The 19,132-nt window shown below is 40.9% G+C and overlaps 1 protein-coding gene and 1 long non-coding RNA gene across 3 annotated transcripts in view; both read right to left on the bottom strand.

Moving 5' to 3' along the window:
- Positions 1-286: 286 nt before the first annotated feature.
- On the bottom strand, positions 287-1,885 carry LOC119150575. 2 transcript variants are annotated; one of them, XR_005105130.1, is made up of 4 exons: positions 1,605-1,885; positions 1,281-1,384; positions 1,039-1,149; positions 287-957 (listed from the first exon to the last, which is right to left on the bottom strand). It is a non-coding gene; the product is annotated as an uncharacterized LOC119150575 (long non-coding RNA). The 2 variants fall into 2 exon arrangements; XR_005105129.1 differs by having other exon boundaries at positions 306-957; positions 1,281-1,882.
- A 5,488-nt stretch (positions 1,886-7,373) lies between these two features.
- SOS1 (SOS Ras/Rac guanine nucleotide exchange factor 1) overlaps positions 7,374-19,132 on the bottom strand; it is a 51,976-nt gene continuing 40,217 nt past the window's right edge. Inside the window, 19 exon segments of the mRNA XM_037393179.1 lie at positions 7,374-8,965; position 10,123; positions 10,312-10,454; positions 10,518-10,533; positions 11,433-11,701; positions 11,875-11,991; positions 12,975-13,147; positions 14,499-14,616; positions 14,962-15,124; positions 15,453-15,572; positions 16,175-16,196; positions 16,199-16,228; positions 16,231-16,347; positions 16,350-16,388; positions 17,519-17,631; positions 18,194-18,316; positions 18,740-18,763; positions 18,765-18,785; positions 18,787-18,817. Of these exon segments, the coding sequence (XP_037249076.1) occupies positions 8,477-8,965; position 10,123; positions 10,312-10,454; positions 10,518-10,533; positions 11,433-11,701; positions 11,875-11,991; positions 12,975-13,147; positions 14,499-14,616; positions 14,962-15,124; positions 15,453-15,572; positions 16,175-16,196; positions 16,199-16,228; positions 16,231-16,347; positions 16,350-16,388; positions 17,519-17,631; positions 18,194-18,316; positions 18,740-18,763; positions 18,765-18,785; positions 18,787-18,817 (2,129 nt within the window). The 3' untranslated portion in view covers positions 7,374-8,476.

Below are 19,132 nucleotides of genomic sequence, written 5' to 3'. Positions count from 1 at the left end.
GACCTGCATCTACCATCTGCTTTTGCTCCTCTGGTGGAGGTGAAGAGGTGTGTGTGTGTGAAAAGGGTTATCCACCCAAGACAGGCAAAATCCATCCTTTATCTCAACCAACGTTTTCCCAGCATTTCAAGAAAGTGACCAAGCAAAGCCCCATTTTATTTAGCTGATGCCTGCCTGACAAATTTTACTGGACCCAGAACAGTTCCCCAAAATCCACTTCTCCTTACAGAGAGAAAAAAACCATCACCCATCCATCCACCCACCCACCCCTACCCCCCAGCTTCTGGAAACCATTCTGGGAAGATTTTTTTTTTTTCCCCCCAGCTTTTTAATGACAAAAAACCCCCCTTCCGTCTCTTTCCCGCTTCCCCACATCCTCATCAAATTGGCAGTTCCCTGGCCCTTCCCAGTCAGGACTGCTCCATGCTGACCAGCCACTGCAGCCAAGACACTTCCTAGGACTTCACAGCTTTCAGACAGTGCAGGGCCAGGACAGAAACACACAAGAAGAGCCAGATACTTGTAACTGAAGCATCAGCAAAGCCTGTTTGTTCTGCAAAAGAATCAGCCATAGACAGACTTATTTGTCCATGGAACCAGTTATACCAACACGGCTAAGTTTCCACTGTAAAGCACTGATGCTGTCAAGGGCTCTCATGCTTGTGCCTTTGTTCTCACATGTAACACCACTTCTGTCCTTCATACAACAAACTTGGTCCTCACACTTGCCAGGACAGAAACAGGACAAAGGGGAAAACCTACCTGCTAACTTCTTCTAGGTGAGGAAATCCTTCTGAAGTGGCAGACTCTCGCTTGTAAAATGCACGTGGATTTTAGCTTCTGTTTTAGTAATTTAAGGGATGGTCAGAATTGATGGTTATTTCTTTCTGATCCTGTATGAGTTCTTACTTCCAGGCCTGTACTTCCATTAGAGATGTTCTTGTACCTACTTAGAATCTGCAAATGTAAATAAAATGAATGAATGATGCTCAGCACCACACAAAACCACACCTCTTGCAGGATCTGATCCAACTTTACCTTTAGTGTACGTGTGTGCTCTGGATTGTTTTTCTTCCTGTGCCAAATAAATGTTGCTTTTAAATAACACCGTTGCCTCTTTTGCAGTGAATCAGCCATTAAGATCACATCCTTTAATAGAAGACACATATTTCTCAGGTCCCCTTCTGAGGCAACGTTACTTACAAAATCCTGTTCCCCTGCACACACAGTCACGGGAGAAGACTGTTTCCATATGCCTGGTTCAAAGACCCAGCACTCACCTGACTCACTCTCTAGGCTTCTGGTCAAGATCTTGCTGTCGGTGCAGCTCACTGTGATGTTTCTTCAGCTCCTTCTTCCATGTCCTTTAGTCCTTCTGCTGCTTCTGTACAGACACATGAGTTTTCACAAAAAAAAAAAAAATAATCTCATGAGTCTCCTCCATGGACATACACGCCACTGTGATCCATTGATCACAACTCTGTATGTGATTCATTGATCCAACTCTGTAAGAGATCTTAGTATCTTCCTGTGTATCACAAACACCTGTCACATACCATGTTATTTGAAAATTTAATTCCAGTTCTGACTGCTAACACTCTTACCATTGGCACATTCTCAGCACGTCCAAAACAATGCTGCCACAGAGACAACTCAGCCCGCGGAGCTCACACCTCCCCACGCCACGCAGCACCTGCAAGTGCATGCAGCATTCCTCCCCCTGCTCCGCATCTCCCTGCAGTGCTGCATCACCTGGGGACAACTGTCTCAGAGATTAGACCAGGGATCCTCAAACTCTTTAACCAGGGGGCTGGTGTGGATGAAGTGGCAGGGACTCATCTGTGGCTGCTTGGTTTCCCCCCCCCAACCCCTGGCGGGGGGGCGGGGGGTTCTGTAAATACCAGGGGCCGGACTGAGGACCCTGGGGGGCATATCTGGCCCACAGGCCGTAGTTTGAGGACCCCTGGATTGAGAGTATGCCAGCAGAGTTTTGAATCAACAGCCCAAATGCAGTTTTACTCTTGTGCAAATCTAGTGGGGTGTTTCCTCCTCAGATCCCTTTCCATCATGGATGCAGAAGATGCCCATCAGCTGGCTGCCAGGGAACTGCCAGCACCTGAGGCAGCCCCCAGCAGGACACGCTTCTCCTCATGGCTGTGACTCTTCTAGGTCACCTCTCCATGGCTACACTCTCTGCTTCAGTCAGCCACCCTTGATCCTCCTCAGATTATGGCATTTCCTTGGATTACTTTATGACTTTCAGTGCTGGTCCTCTCACCACTTCATTCCTCTAAACCAGCGTAAATGAGGCTACTTCTAAGTTTGTGTAACTTAAATACTTTCTCCTACTTCTTTCCCCCAGAGCTGCAATGTATTGTGGCTTCCCCTGCAAGTTCTTAGGCTATTCTCACCTCAGAACAAGTCACACACATGTATAAATATGCCTCAGCAAGGGCAAAACCCACTTCCAACAGGGTCCAAGGAATCCAGCTGCTTTTTTCAAAGTCTGCACAAGGCTGTCAGGGCCCCTTGTTCACGCCTAAACAGGAGAGGATGCATGGGGCACACACAGCATTGTCTTTGGCCACTGTTCGGTTTTGTGGGGTGGATTAGATGGAGGAGGTGACCATGAACCTTCAGCAGTTTCTCCTTGCGAGTAGTTTTCATTTATTCACTCTCTTCTTTGAAAGCAGATGTTTGCCTATTGCCAGATGCAAGATATTAAACATGATGTGCCTTTATTTACTGTGACCTGATTCAACAAGGAGATGAAATGCATGATCTTACGTTAAATTACTGACCTACAAATTTCACACAGTAAAATTCAAGAGACAGTATTTACCCATAGATGGCAGCTCCTTTGACACAGTAAGCTGTAACTGAAAGCTGCAGAGCTGGAGCAGCACCTACAGTGAACAATCCTGTGGCAGAGAACAACACAGTTAAAAGATGCTATTTTGTGTGCCCTACTGTATGCACACCTTGCTGACTTGTCGCCTACTCCAAATGGCTCCTCTGCTCACAAGCTACTGCATCTTTTAGTATTTTACTATCCTGAGCAAAATCTATTTCTGTAGAAGACGCATGATTGTCCTTAATATAAAGCAAAGAGTATTTCAGCTTAAGGAAACCAGTCTTGGACTACAAGGACTTTCAGTGTCACTTACATATTCAAAAGTGTACACTCCTGGGATACATAAGGCTTTTTTTTTTTTTAAGAAAAATATTTTTAGAACATTTGTTTTAATGCCGAAAGGTAACAGCCACTATTAAATTTTCATTTAAATGCAATCTGAATACCACTGCAGACACAGCAAATATCACCTACAGACAGGTACACACGTTGTCAGATGTGCCAGCTCAAGTTCAGCGCCTTTTCTTTTTTCTTTTTCAACTGGACTGACACAGCTTTTAACATGTACTCATTCTGGCAAGTAACCATGGCATCAAAGGCAAATGTACACACACACGCACGCCAGAATAAACTTAGAACCTAAAATTTGTTCTTTCACAAACAACAACAAAAAAGGCTTATTCTGAAGTAGATTCTAACAAGTATGTCCAAAGCAATTCCAGAAACATGCCCCTGATCTACCTTTGCCTAACTTATTTTACAAAATATTACAGATGTTCTTTAATAAAAGGCACATTTGGCAGCTACTGAAATTGTCATGCATCTAGCATATGGGTTTTTTGTTTTATTTTTCCCCTTTTAACTTTTCAGCTACGTGGTACAGGATTTCACATTTGCTGGGGGGTGGGTGGCGGGGTGGAGAGAGTGTGAGTGTGTGTGAGAGAGTGAGCGAGAGCGAGTGTGATTTACTCTTTACTTTGTCTGCCCTATAATGCTGCAGCATTGGCAGCAGTTGGCTTCTTAACGCACTATTTTCCACTGAAGGCAAAAGGGAAATTTGCTCTCAGTCGACAGAAAAATGCACGTAACAGTGGGTTTTTTAACAGAAAATAAGACATGGAATTCACAAAGTTAGTTAAAAGGGCTTTTGTTTTTACAACTATATTGGGCCACAGGTTTCTCTCCTTAATGAATAAGAACTAAAAAGGCTTTAGCCCATGCATCATCTAGGTTTTGAAATGACAATCAACGACTAAAAAAAGGGTATTTGGCAGGGGGCGAGGGACAACCCATAAGAATTTGTAAACTTTTTAATATAATCTTAAAATGGTCTTTCTGAACAAGTTCTGAACAAGTTCCTTCCAGCTGGAAAAGGCTGCGAGGAGAAAGTCAAGGAGGGTCTTTTATATACTGCAGCTAATTGCACTGCTCACAGAAGTGAAGCAGTAAGAAACATTTTGTTTAACTTTTGCATAATTTGTAAGACAAACATTCATGAATGAGCTCCTTTCTAGTTGACCTTCAATTGCAGCAATGCTAGAAATACCAGTAGTAGGGGCCACCTCTGTAAAATGCCACACTAGTTTGAGAAGATGGCCACAAACAAGGGAACCGATTCTCATTGTAATACACTGGCTTTGCCACACAGCCGGCCGTGACACACATTTGTTCCAGCACCTCTTCAGTCTGAAAAGAAACTTCCCTGTATGTAACGAAATAAAACCTTCTCCCTAAAGCACAATAATCTACTGCCTTCAGTAGCAGTACTTCCAGTGACATCACCAAGCTCAAGCTGGAACCAGACGCAATTCAACAGAAGGTCCAATTAAGATACACACAATAGAAAAATAATTCATCATCCCACGATGTCAATCTAAACCTTGAAGGATCTAAATCCAGTGCATTAGCATAAGCACACTCTTACTGAGACAGACTTCTCCCTCCCAGATTTAAGAAAGCAGCATATTAGAGAAACAGGTTAGCCTACACCGGAGATGGCTTCTGGAGGATGGGGTACTCAAATGCTTCTGCAGTATAGATCCTGGAGCAGGATAATGGTCTCTGTTAGCACACGGTTGCAGAAAAACATTGCAGGGGCTGCTGAATGTCATGGCCACAGCACGTACCTTGGGGTCACCAGGCAGTACAACAGCTGACTTTCCATACAGCATGCAGAACGGAAGGAAAGGCATGGCAGTTGCAAAATCACAGAATGGTTTGGATTGAAAGGGACTTTTACAGGTCATCTAGTCCACGCTCCCTGCAATGAGCAGGGACGTCTGCAACTAGATCAGGTTGCTCGGAGCCCTGTCCCATCTCACCTTGAATGTTTCCGTGGATGGGGCATCTACAGCCTCTCTGGGCAACCTGTGCCGGTGTTTTACCACCATGTGTGTCTCACCAAAGTGGAGCAGCGGGGCAGAATCACCTCACTTGACCTGCTTACCACGCTTTTTTGATGCAGCCTGGGATACAGTTGGCTTTCTGGGCTCCGAGTGCACATTGCCGGCTCATGTCCAGCTTTTCATCCACCAGTACGTACCCCCGAGTCCTTCTCTACAGGGCTGCCCTCAATCCCTTCATCCTCCAGCTTGTATTGACTGATACCAGGGGTTGCCCTGATCCAGATGTAAGACCTTGCACGTGGAATCCTAGCACTTCCAAATGTCCAGAGGGCTTTTCTGAGCTAACAGAAAGAAAATGAACAAACTCAGGTTATGCTTCACTATTGCACTAGACTACATAAAGTAGAAACCCTGAGGTGAAACAGCACAAGTTGTTAAGTACCGCACCTATAAAGTTCTGTTGCCCTCTGTAATCCTGTCTACACCGTCTGAAGTTGTTTCGGCTGACTTTTAGCCATACACCAGCATTCTAGAGTAATACAGCAACTCACTTAGCCTCCACACAAGCATGTTTCATTGTCCAGGCCACATCATCATCCCCGGCTACACCAGACCATCCGAGGTCATTTCACCAAGGAGAGAGAAAGCATCACTAGAATTATTTCGTTTTCTATGTGAAAAGTACTAGTACAAACATGGTCCAAATAAGAAGTCATTCCAAATTAAACAACTATTAAAGCAAATAAAGCTGTCATTAGACAAACTAGTGGCTTAGCAGTTGTACTCAAAACTCCTGTCCTAAATGCAAACATTTGATTCCCAACGCTGTCTCTCCTGTGTGCAGCTGAGTCAACACCATGATTTGCGCACTGTATGAGCGACCCAGTCTGCTGGGCTCCAAAGCACTCTTCAGTGAGATTCTTGCATGGTGACCACTATCACCTGCTGTCCCAATACCTCACCAGTTAAGCGCTTCTAACCTCAAAGATGTGAAACCACATTCCCCATTTCACAGGGGGAAACAGAGACCTACTGACATTCAAGAAATCTGTTGATTAGCAGGATCCATGTGAGGTATCTCCTTCTGGCTGAGCAACCCAACTGCTGGATCCTTCCTTCTGCTTGGTCTGACTTGGCTGCAAAATAGCACAGACAAGAGCATACAGAAGAAGAGATACAGATCAGCAAGTCTAAATTTAAGGTGTTTTCCCTGGTAATCCACCACTGAGCTAATAGTTTAGATGACATTGCCAACAGTATGCCCATCACATTGTTTATACCTAAAGAACCAGTAACCTGAACTATGCCTCCTGTAGGGTTTTTGCAAAGCTCCTGTGTAAGATGAGGTCTACACATCTTCACTTTTTCTTCTTTTGCCAGAAAAATGTTTCAAAACAGTGTTGTTGAAAACATCAAGAAGGAATACAACTGAAAAATTTCAATATTTGACAACAATGAAAACCACCATTCTTTTTGATGAAATCAGAACACTTTCTGAAATGTAATCTGAAACGTAACACACCAAAGGATCAGGGGCCACCAATCAATGGCACTGCAGAAAGCATTAAAACAGGTGATTTCCATCGTCATTCGGCTGACTCCATCTCTAATGACACAGCTTTCCAAGACACTGAAACATATTCTTCTTCCAAAGGAGAAACGTGATACAATTTCACTTTGACCCATGAGCCATATTAACTGAAGATGAGATACTTTGTGCTTCATATACATAATGTAGTTGAGATTATAGAGCTTTTCTTCAATGCCTGCCATGCATTACTGTCACAGTATTGTCTAGAGTTGAATAGCAGGTTTATGGATGATCCACATCACGGTACTTATACCAGTACATGTTCTGTCATGTGTATTTTGGACATTAAAAGCCACTGTAAAGATTAATATAAGTTTGAATTTTTCTAACAAGTATCATACAGGAGGTGTGAGAAGTTTTATAATGTATAATAATTAACTTTGAGAGTAACCCAGCTTCTCAAATATTACTAAATTATTACTTTGTAACACATGCCCAAACTGACTTCTCTTAAGACTCTTACTACTAAAATCCGTACACTGAACTAGGAAAAATATGTACCACAACATGTGCTTTTATCCTCTTCAGCGTTTTAACTGAAAAACTGAGTCATACATTTGTCCATGTAATAATTTAACGTATGTCAGCCAAACATATCTGTATCTTTATTTCAATTAAATTAAAAACAATCTGCAAGTATATTTATGCAACGTTCACTATATACACATGATTTATGCAACTGCAAGGCAATTCTATGTATGCTGATTAATCTATTGTTAGTAAAACATGACAATAGCTATGGAAGTTGACCAGTGAGTGCTCCTTTTCACAAGTGACTGTTTTCATGGCATGACTGAAAAAGAATAGCTACTAGCCATGAAATGGATTATCAGTAAACCTTAAAAAGAATGTGACATAACCTAGAAGAGATTAACAGTCTTCTAAATGTAGTAGTATATTTACTTCGGATGATAGTGCTGTTTTTTTTAAAAAAAAAATTCGCTGTCATCTTAATGATGTAAAACTTTCATCTGCTCTATCTAAAGAAAGCAATAATTAGACATTATGCTTCCTGGCAAAAATTTATTTTTGAACTGGCACCGTAATATTTCAGAAAATAATAATAAAGTACCTCTTTGGTGAAGCCTAGGTACCCCCTACTACTCATTGTAACAACTTGTAAACAGGACCGCAATACAGTGCTTTGCCTTAATTCTACCTCAGTTAGGTACCACAGATCTTCCTCACAGTCCTCATAATTTTAGGAAGGTATTTCAAAGCAGGGAGTAAAGCAAAAGGAAAACTAAGAACGATATAAAGTTCCCTGTTTGAGATTTAAAAAAAGTGCATAATGTCTTCATTCCAAAAACTGTGACACTGCATGGAACTGATGGATAAAAGACTGTTTTCCTTCCTGTACTGGACACTACTGATCATTAACACAAACACAGTCTCTACTCATTGGCCAAAGAAGTCTCTCAAGTCTGTTTTCTGCTACAATCAGTTGCCCAATTACTTTAGAACGATGTCCTGCATACTAAAACAAGAATAGCAAGTTAACCGGTTTTTCCACTAGAACGTCTGGTTTTGCAATTCCATTTCTGTACACTGCATTTCCAATCTATTAGAGAGTTTTTAGTGTTTGGCATACACATCCTGACCCCTTGGCACCACCAGGTTCAGTGCATCCATTGCCAGCAACAGACGTAGCACCAGGAACATGTGACTCCCAGCGCAAGGGACAGTTCAGGAGGAGTGGGCATTCTCCAGCAATGGTGGTCCATCTCGATGCATCGATGGGTGTGTGTGCTCCCTTTTATAAGTTTTTGGAGGAAGCTTTGGGATATGTTGAGAAGTGCTTTGTCGTGGAGGAACAGGTGGTCCAGCAACAGAATGGAGGTCCACATCTTGTGGTATCAAAGGTGGTGATGGAAGATGCCTCCGTGCTACATGTGGAGAAGGTGTCTGAGGGGGAGTAAACGGAGATGGGCTGTTTGGGAAAAAGGTGTTACCAAGTTCGCTTTTTCTCCCCAGTGGTGGAGGTTGGAGGTGTAGTGGTGAGCTAGAGAAAACATCTGGAGTTCGCACAGGTTCTCGTGGTGGTAATACAGGAGGGCTTTCAGGGGGGTCGGAGATGCAGGTCCGGTCAGACACTGAGTACCTTGGTGAATACACTTTAGAGGTTGGCTGCCTAGGAGGGATTGCTGGTGGGCTGTCCAGGTGCGCAGAAGTAATCTGAGGTACACAAACATTTCATTCAATAAAATTTTAGAGTGGCAGTAAAGAACAGGACCCTGCTGTGAAACGGATGCAAAGCTCCTGCCCTGCAGACTGCTCTTATCTGGTTAAAAAGGAGGCCCAGCAAGCAGGTGCACAATGAAGATGGGGAGTAAGGAAGGGAAAGGGAGTGGCGGTACCCGAAAAACTTGTTTCTCAGAATGATGTGGGCAGAAAAGACAGACTGGATGTACAGGGGGAAAGCAGGGATATATCAATACACAAGTTAACAGCCAAGGATGAAGGAATGAAAATGCACAGAGAAGGACAAAGGCAAGGCAAAGAATGGTCAAAGCAACAATTTCCATGCTACTTCTAGATCTGCTTGCTAGGTAGGTCTGGATACCCTCCACCACCTCCCCACTAACAAGCACTTGAGGTGGGTAATAGCAACAGGTATTTCTCCAAGAAAATGAGCAAAAGGGAGAGGCAGGTGATGCTGAACAGGGAAAAAATAAAACTATGCTCAGAAGACGGAATTAAGTAGTCAGAATTATTGAAGTGAACAGTTCCCAAGCTGCAGACCACAGTGACTGGGTAACTGGTCTCCCACACACCACCATGTATATGATGTTTTCAATTACATTTTGGTGGAAACACATGCGTTAAAACTCTGCTGGCTGACAGCAGTCACCTGTAGTCTGAAAACAACAACTGGCTGAAGAGCCATATACAAGACCTCTTCAAAGACACACATGCTTCAAAGTAACTGAGTGGGATTCTCAAATCCACCCAATTCTCTGAAGTCACAAACCAGTTCCCATTGAAATCAAGAGACACTTGACACTGTCCACAAATAAGGCTGGACCAGATCCCAGATGCCAGACAAATGCAAAAGGAAAATGTAGAAATGGCTCAAGCAGGCAGGCAGGACAGGTAATCAAGAAGGGAAAGAGAGCACTGAGCACCACAGCATCAGGGTCAAATATTCTAATGAACCTTTTCAGAGGACATCATTACTATCCTTCAGATCTTTACCCCCAAACTCATACACCCCAAAATGATACTCTAGGACAAATTACTGCAGATGGAAACACCTGCCTGAAGCCTCAAGTTCTCACAGGCAATGTCAGGGCCTGAGCATAGCAGATCAGTAGAAAAGAGACATGTCTAACTCTAGATTAGGTCCCGCCTGTGGATTTTCATTTGTTTGGGGTCAGGACGTGAGGCAGAGCTATGAAGGCTTGAAATACACGGCTGCTTGCTCTTTCATATACAGTTCTTAAAAAATACATATACTATCTTTTATCATATCATGCCCTCTGCTCCCAGAAAAAAAATGCCTTTTTTTCCTTCTTTCTTACTTTGATGGGGAAGATTCAGCTGGGGCAGATTCTGGTCTTCTTCGTGGAGGAACTGGAGGGGGGACATGAGCTTCATCTGAATTTTTGGTAAAGTTTATGGATTGACACAGAAGGCAGATCCTAGCAGACATTAAAAAAAAATCCTGTTAACGATAACTTTTGTTCAACTATTCCTTATTGCTGCCAATAAAGGTGTTCCAATAAACAACGAAAACGTAATTGCTCATAAGAGAAGCATGAATCAAGGTGTTAAAGACAGACAACCAAACAACCCTCTACCTTGCAGCTTTCAGACACAACTGAAACTTTTCTGAGCTGCAATCATCTCTGTGACCATCAGTTCCCTGCACATTCTTAAGTAATCCTCGAGACCAAAACACACACAACAAAGTGTTCTTCTATCACACCACCACTAAAAACAATATCCTGAATCTGCATCAATAGGCCAAGCCCAACAACTAAAAAACATCTTCTCAAGAGGTATTCCAGAGATCTGGCTTGGACACGTAGCAACGTCACTCCTCCGCTCTTAGCAAGATCATTTCAGCTAATTGCCACAAGGAGGTGAACACAGGACTAACCTTGTGTTTCCTCTGAGCCTCCTTTCAGGTATGAGGGCTCTATGTCCACTATTAATTACTGAAAGCACACCTTAAAATATGAGATTCCTTGTATGTTGGTGAAGACAGAAGAAAAACAGTTGTGGATGGGTCCTGATGGATTTAAAACAGGGAAATACTGATTTCGGCAGGAAAGCCATCCATGTGCACCCAAAACCCAATTTGTAATGGCCGACAGCAGAATAAGGCACCCATAAACATTCGTTTTTATTCTCATTGTTCACAATCAAAAACCAGACGTATATGGGCCCTAAAGATATATCTCTGTCTTCCATTTTGACAGCCTCTGCAAAGACATGTAATACACCTAATTCGTTCAGTTTCTCCCTTTACAATAAAAACCTATTTAAAAAAATAACTAAAACATGTTAAAACTTTTTGCTGCTGCAAGGAGACAAAAGCAACTATTCCTATAACCAATTTAGAAGGCTAAATAATGATTTCACCCGTTTAACACCAGAAAATTAATACACCTATTCTTGGTAGACTATCTAGGAGCACCTACTTGAATGGAAAGGACTTGAAGGATCCGAGTCAAACACACTGCAGGCATCTGTAGTACTTGAAGTAGCTGAAGCAGGGGGAGGGGTCAGAGGTGTTCTGGGAGAGTTTGGTGCAGATGCTGTAGTTTCAGTCTCACTCTCTGGGATACGGCTGTAACTAATTTTCCTTGGCTCCTGCTGCAGTGGTGTAGGATGTCTCATGGTACCTGGCCTTGGATTAGAGGGACGAACACCTGGGGACTTGAGAGGATAGCTGTATTTTTTGGGCTGAAATGACAAAAAAAACACCAAAAACCCCAAATCAAAAGGCCACAGACCACCTAAACTGTAACTTTGTATTTATGAAGTTAAGAGATCTAAAATTACTTCTGCATCTGTGAAAGACAAACGTAAGCATTTTTTAAAAAAAAAATAAATTTAAAAATATATTAAATACTAACAAATCTTGGTGGAGGCTTGACATTTCGTGGCTCTATCTCTAGTGACTTGTTGAACAGATAATCTGTAAATTCTGTTTCCATGCTATTTCCCATTGGATTCAGGTTTTCAAAAAATCTCTGAAATACAAGAAGGTAGAAAACTTGTCAGATAAGCTACTTCTTAGTAGCTCAGTACTGTTTGTTTCTACTGCACAAATGATCCCGACTGTTCCAGAGAAGAAAGAAAATGCTGGAGTCAGAAGTAATGATAGACAATTTTAAGTTATTAAATCTGTTTGTTGCCGGCTCTTTGCTGGACATTGCTACTGCTAACCTAGCATCTGCAAAACAACTCTGCAAGTACCCTAAATACCTTCTGCAGTGCAAAAATCAGAACAAGTTAGCTCAAACACTTTCAGAAGCAGCTGTATGTAGTCCATCTTTACACTGATGCAGGGAAGACTGCTCTCGCATGCATTCTGTCAAAAAACAGGTAACAAAAGAAAATCTTGCAGAATTTCTTAAGATAACCGTCCTATGACCCTCTGAAAATATATAGCTCAAAAAAGCAGGGAGGGAAAAAAGCAGGGAGGAAGAAAAGCAAACAGAGCGAGGACTCCTTTTAGAGCACACCACAGACCAAGGAGAACAAATGGCAGGAGAAAGAAAAAACATGAGCATCATCACTGCCAACACATGATGTAAACTCAGTGCTATGAGGTAAACCTGGAAATATAAAGGCAGTGTAGCGGAGGAGGAAGACAACAACTGGGTTCACAGGACAAACAAATGCAACTGTGTCAATGACAGTGAGAATCTGGTTGTTCCTGTTCCTGTTTAACACCGATCGGTAAGAAGATCTATCTACCAACATCCCAATAGCTGGGGAAAACAACAACAAAAAAAACAACCAACCCCAAACCCACCAAACCGCAAGTACCGAGCTTTCTGCCCTTTCTTACAATGAGACCTGAGAGAGATTTAATGATAGGTCTTCTGCTCATCACTGATGCAGCCTGATTGAGTCTATGTGAATTCAGTCTATCCTTATGAACTACCAGCTGACAAAGTCACCGTAAAAGTAGCTCAGTGCATGGACTCAAGGAAATAATGCCACTTACCCTGATGTCAAATTCCACTCTTAAACAATATGGCTGGTTCTGGTACTGCTGTATCTCTCCTGTTATTTCAGCTACCTTTCTTCTCTTACTGAAGTTTATAAGTTCTTTCCCATGTCGCTTCAGAAATTCAGGGTTGCCTTCTTCTGTTTTCAAAATGTTAGTTAAGTAAATCCCTAAAGAGCACATAGAAGAGGTTCTCAATATATAGCACAAAAAAAGGAGGAAGTCACATGACTGGAATACAAAGAATTCTTGAAGAATTTAATTTCTGCACTCCAATTATTTAGAAAAATTCTCTGTTAAGGTCAATAAGAGAACTGCACCTAATTTTTAAATAAGGGCAACAATATTTTAATATGCCTTTTCCAGAACTGCATTTTTTGCATCAAAATTTCAAAGTCTATGCATCTTTCTATTGTTTAGGAAGCTCACACAACTGAACACTAGTAGCATATTGCAAGACAAGAGTACGCTAAACTCCAGTGATTTAACTCAACCATTCCGCCTCAATTCAGCTCTACTCTGTTGAGACCCCAACTAAGCTCCCCAAAAAATTACTTTCAGGTTTTATTCTTCTGTTCCACTCTCCAGTCCTGGCTTTGTAATTGCACCAAATCACCGGAACATTAGAAAGAAATGAGTGCTCTCAAGTCCCCAGATAATGTATCTGGAACCGTCATGATTCTCTTAAGTGTAACCTGATGGAAATAACGGAAGCTATTCATGTGTGAACCTGCCAACCTCCACCCATTTCTAAAGCAGGACAGGGGGTTTCTTAGTTGACCTTATCTTTCTTCACAGAGCTCTGGAGTGTACCTTTCCCCACTATGCAAAAAGCAAAAAAAGCCATCGACACTATTTTCTTTCAGTTTTGACCTGACACCTATGCTTGACAAGTGTAATGTCCACAGCTGGAACTGATCTGCTGCAAACATTCAAGCAGTTTGCTAAAGAACAGGAATGCCATGTGCTTAACTTCACAATTTGCTTAACATCCGAAATTCCAAGCAATCTACTCAAAAGAAGAACTGTTAAGTCTGATGATAAAGGGGAGGTTTTCTTCCCGAACTGTGTTTTTATACAAGTAAGACTTTTTAATAGAAATAAGACACTAGTTATTAGAAGCTATAAAAATTACAACTCTAGCTTTATTTCTTGGAATTCTTGATGGGGTACAGGGTCCTTCTTCCTCTACTAGTCAATGGCAATAATATTTCTAATGTGACCACCTTCCATTTAAGGGATTTATGGTCACAACACAGTTCAAACCACATTAAAAGTAAAAATTAGTAAATATGTAAATAAGATATAACAGATATACTTATTCTTACTGCAAATAACATCTGCAATTTATAGTCACTTTTTCTTTCACACGTATGCAATTTATGTCTGGGTACCTGAAATTTAAACCCAACTATCCTGTTAAAACTGACTTCTCACTATTGTTCATACTTTTAGTCCCCTAGCTCAGTACTTTTCAAGTGTTTATGCATGATACAGTTCATTCAAACCAAACGTACTTACCAAAAAAAGGCACACAAGGAGGATTAATGGACCTGAGTTTTGCCAAGTATTTCTTATAATGATCTTCACTCAGCTCATAAGCCTCTTCTAAAATCTTCTTCTGGCGACTTGGAATTTGCTAAAGAGAGAGATGAAACAGGTTTCTTGGAAAGGCACGGTAAAGGCATAACCCAGCAACAATACTGAGGTTAGTGGTCTCCCACTGATATTTAAGTTGGTGACCATGAGAACAGTGCCCCACTTGCTACCTCCTTCTGCCTTTCTTAAGCAAGGATTGATTTCTTGCTGCTGAAATCAAGAAGAAACCCCTCCCTATTACACCCTGATTGATTGATTTGTTGAGGGATTCACCTTCTTTGCTCCTTCCTTGAAGAACATGCTTACTGAAAAGACAGGCTTTTAGTGTAGCTAAGGTGCACTGTCTTACACTCCCATAGCAAAAATGGAAAACATTTCACTGTACCTCAAACGTGTGATCCAGTCTATACACTGCTGCGGAGTTCATAGCACTGACAATCTCAAGGACACCGTTAAAGTTGTTTAGCTCTTGAAAAACTTGAAGGATCTCAATTATCCGGCTCACTACTATTACTCTTTCCTCTAGGTTTTCTGTTTCTACAATGCATCTAAATACACAAGAACATTTGATTCTGTACCAACGTGTTGATGAGTTTTTCAAAATCAAATATTAAATCATAACACAAACCTATATGAAAAGTGTATCAAATGATCTGACACAGTTTTGAAAAAGTTTATAGAGAATAAACAGTTGAAAATATTCTAAGAATAAAAAGCTGAGGCCATTATGGTAAAATTCTCGCAGGGAACAGTTGTAACACCTAAACATGACTTAAAACTGGAATTCTCCCAGAACAGAATTTTTCACAGTATACTTCTGTATGTTCTGTAAATGTCCAGAAATGGAGTAGCTGCAGATTCAGGAAAGTCACTTACTTTTCAAACCACAAAGTGAGGTTAGTTGTGTGCCTTATCATTTTGAGAAGGTTGGGAGAATTAATTTCTTTATCTTCCTTTGTCCACACACTTCCAACTAGTTCAGATGGCTGCACTGCTCTAGAAAAGCATATCCATGTATCAACAAAGGTAATCAAAAGCACGAAAGAAGATACTATATTCCCCAAACCTCTTTATTTCCAGTGAATTTGGAAATAAAGCCTTAAGGTATTGTTTCTATAATGTTAGGCTCCCCACACAACTAAGTGACTGTATTTCTACACTTCTTTTTTTATTGTGTAAGTATGTCTTAATTTATGTGATTAACCACCTCTGTTCATCCAAATGAGCATGAAGTCTATAGCTCATCACCATAATAAAATGTGAGCTTCCAACACCTGAACAACCTCTCTCAGACAGCTGGCGAGATCTGACATGGTTCATAATTGCTCACAAACTAGAATATGAAAAAATTAATCTTCATACTTCTCAAAGGTTGATCTACTCAAAGTATCACAAGAAATCTGCAGCAAAATGCAATTAACATTATGCAGTCACATGTACTGCATGTTAACTTGGGGAAGATAAGACAAATACTGTTTTTCAGAATTTATTTTCAGAAAAAACAGCAAAAATACAGCGGTGAAGTCCCTTGACCTACTCCAGGGCTTCACATGAGAGGCCCACAGAAACAATGTCATGCTGGAGAATACTTTGGTTACCTGTAAAAATCTGACTCAAGTAAGTGAGCTGCCGAGCAATTTCTATTGGATGCAAGTGAGCAAGTCAAAAGTCTCAGTATGTCCTGGTTTGCTTATGTGCCATTCAATTGCCGGAGGTGGGCTCTCAAAAGTAATGTTGTGACTTGGCCAATGGCTGTGCCTGCTTTTCCGGTGATTATCTTTGTGATCGACTCAACCCATTTCTATTGCTTGCCTGTCGCACAGAGAGAAAACGACTATTTATTTACTCTTGATACTGTTTTTTCAAAGAGGTAAGTGTAATTTAGGAAATGTTGGGTTTAAACCCTAAAACCTACTAAATTAAAGCAACCATATACCCTTTAGTAGCACATAAGTGGTGTTCTCATCCAAGTCTCGAAGCACTCAAACATATAAAGAATTCCTCAACAGCCAATGCTGAGTATGCCAGGTTTGCCCAAGCACAATTCAGCACACCCACAAGAGGCTCCTTCTCCAAATGAGGTGTTTCCCTTCTCTTCTGACTTTACAGTGAGTTTTGGGAACTAACCTTCTTTTGCACTTCTTTTTTCTTCTTGCACTTCACTCCTTCTTCTCTAAATGCAATTCCTGAACTTTATAGTTTGGGCAAGAGTACACGTTTACTTCAGATAACACAGAAGAGCAAAACAACAGAAGCTTCTCCTTCTAGTGCGTTTAGCATCAAAGGTCAGAATAAAATCTAAAGGCCAAATGCTGGTTTAGCTCTACACTATAAGAATTTCACGCATGAGATGGCAAGTCCATTGAAAATTTACCAGTAATCTACATTAAACTAGCTGGCTTATTCTCCCCCTACATTTAATTGCTAAATAACCATTAAATATTCTCTATCATAGTATTTTCCTACAAACTGCTCCTGTAGCTGTCTCAGTTTTGTTACAAAGGAACAGAAAAGATCTGTACAATCACAGTGGCAGGTGTCCTACAGGTCTACTATGTACTGTGAAATAGCTGGAAAACGCTTGCTTCAAAGAATATTGGTTCCCACCATCAACATTTTGCAAAAGTTACCCCTATAGTTAAGAGGACAATCAAAACAATTATTCTGTCCGACTCAGTTATTAGTTTTGCATTATTTCAGTCCTTTATAACAAAACCAGTACTTATTTCTCAGGATGTAAATAACATTCTTCTGAACAGGGGGACCAGACTGAATAATAGTGGTGGGTGGTGGTGATTTTTTTAAGATTAAGGTTTGTGTTCTTTGTGAAGCATTTAATAAGGAGTCCTGATTTTCTTGATCTGCTCAGTGAAAGGAAAAATGATCCCATTCCACACCTTTGAAAAGGGATGCTTTATGATAAGTGCCAGCATTTAAGAAACCTGAAGTACCTCTTACTGTTCCAATGAATTCCTCCAAACGTTGCAGAAGATCAGCATCTCTTTCAAAGTCATAGAAGTGGTGTTCTACCCAGTGTCGACATACATTTAATACTCTGAAAAAGTAAAGGATAAGTAACAATATAGTCTATCTTCATACCTAGCATTTCAAGGCTTTTAGTAGGCAAGGGCTCACAGGAATACCAGAATCAGCAGACCAAGTGCAGCTCTGCTACTGTCTGCATTTCACCAGCACGAGCTGTAAGCATTTTCTACTTTTAAATTTAAAGAAGTCAGAGTAATGCTATTGTTCACAAAAAGAACATTATCTAAAATGTTCTCTACCCACATCTCTGTGGCACACTTATGCTGTATAGCCTTGCAGAAACATGGATTAAAAAAAAAGAAAGAAAAAAAGAAAAGCGTAAGAAACTAATTTTGCAAACTAATAGTATAAAACTCAGCACAAGCATTTCCCAAGGCTTTTCATTCCATGATTTCAAATTCCCACCAGGTTTTCAAGTAGCAAGGTCAAAATGGCTGACTGCCCATGCACGCTCTCCATCAAAGCATCTCTACAAGAAAGGCTGCCGGTATCACAAAGAGCCAGAAGATAAAAGACAGTACTTCAAAAAACTTAAGGGAAGTCAGCTTGGCTCACATTGATGCAACACTCACCGTAGCTGCACAGGTTGAATGTACTCTTTCCTAAATCTTTTCAACTCTGCACTCAGAGGCTGGTCTCCATTCTCCATAGCAATACGATCAGCTTCTGTTGGCTCAGGCTCTGGAATTTCAAATCTAGCACAGAAGGTGAGTATAAGCACTAGGCTATTACATAGTCTTGCTCACACTACACACAAATAAAATTTTGATGAAAGATAGCTCAAAATTCATAACGTTTCCACACATCAGAATCTTACATCTTGGTAAGCACACAGAAAGATTTGCTAAATTCAGTAATACAGATTTCAAAGACAAAACCACGGGATGCTGGAAGTTACTAGAGCTACCTGAACAACCCTAAAACTTCTGGATATAACTTGCACATTTCACTTGCAATCTTTGAATTGACAACTTTTAAAAGGGTTTGGGCTTTTAACTGGAAAACTGGAATCTTACAAAACTCTACCTCCAAGTAGAAGTCGGGGGGGGGGGGGGGGGGGGGGGTGGGGGGGGGCGAGAGAAATACACACCTTGACAATATTTGTAACACTGGCATACCTTTCTATTAGGAGACTCAGCATCTTGAGGTTTACAGAAGGATCTATGTTGTGAGAAAAGTCCGAACAAAGTTGGGATCTAAGACAAAGAATAATTTATGCTCATGTCAGCAATTACCTATTGGGATTTTTTATAGTTTAAAATAACTTAGGTATCCCCTAAAATTAAGGATGCCGGCCTATCGATTTACAGAGAAGATTATGTAAACAAAAATTGCTTTGGTAACAATTCAGAACCTCTTAAAATACCAATACAAAGCAGAATTTAAAAACTATTTTTATTCTGTTGAAAATTCAAAACAATTACTTTTTATTTCCCTTCAATTATTAGAAGACTGGATTCTTTTTCAACAACTCTGAAAATAATAAATAGATTATTTTCTTTATGAGCCAT

The sequence above is a fragment of the Falco rusticolus genome, chromosome 6 (assembly GCF_015220075.1).
Source record: "Falco rusticolus isolate bFalRus1 chromosome 6, bFalRus1.pri, whole genome shotgun sequence".
Classification (NCBI taxonomy): domain Eukaryota; kingdom Metazoa; phylum Chordata; class Aves; order Falconiformes; family Falconidae; genus Falco; species Falco rusticolus.
This window is presented reverse-complemented; position numbering and strand designations above follow the sequence as displayed.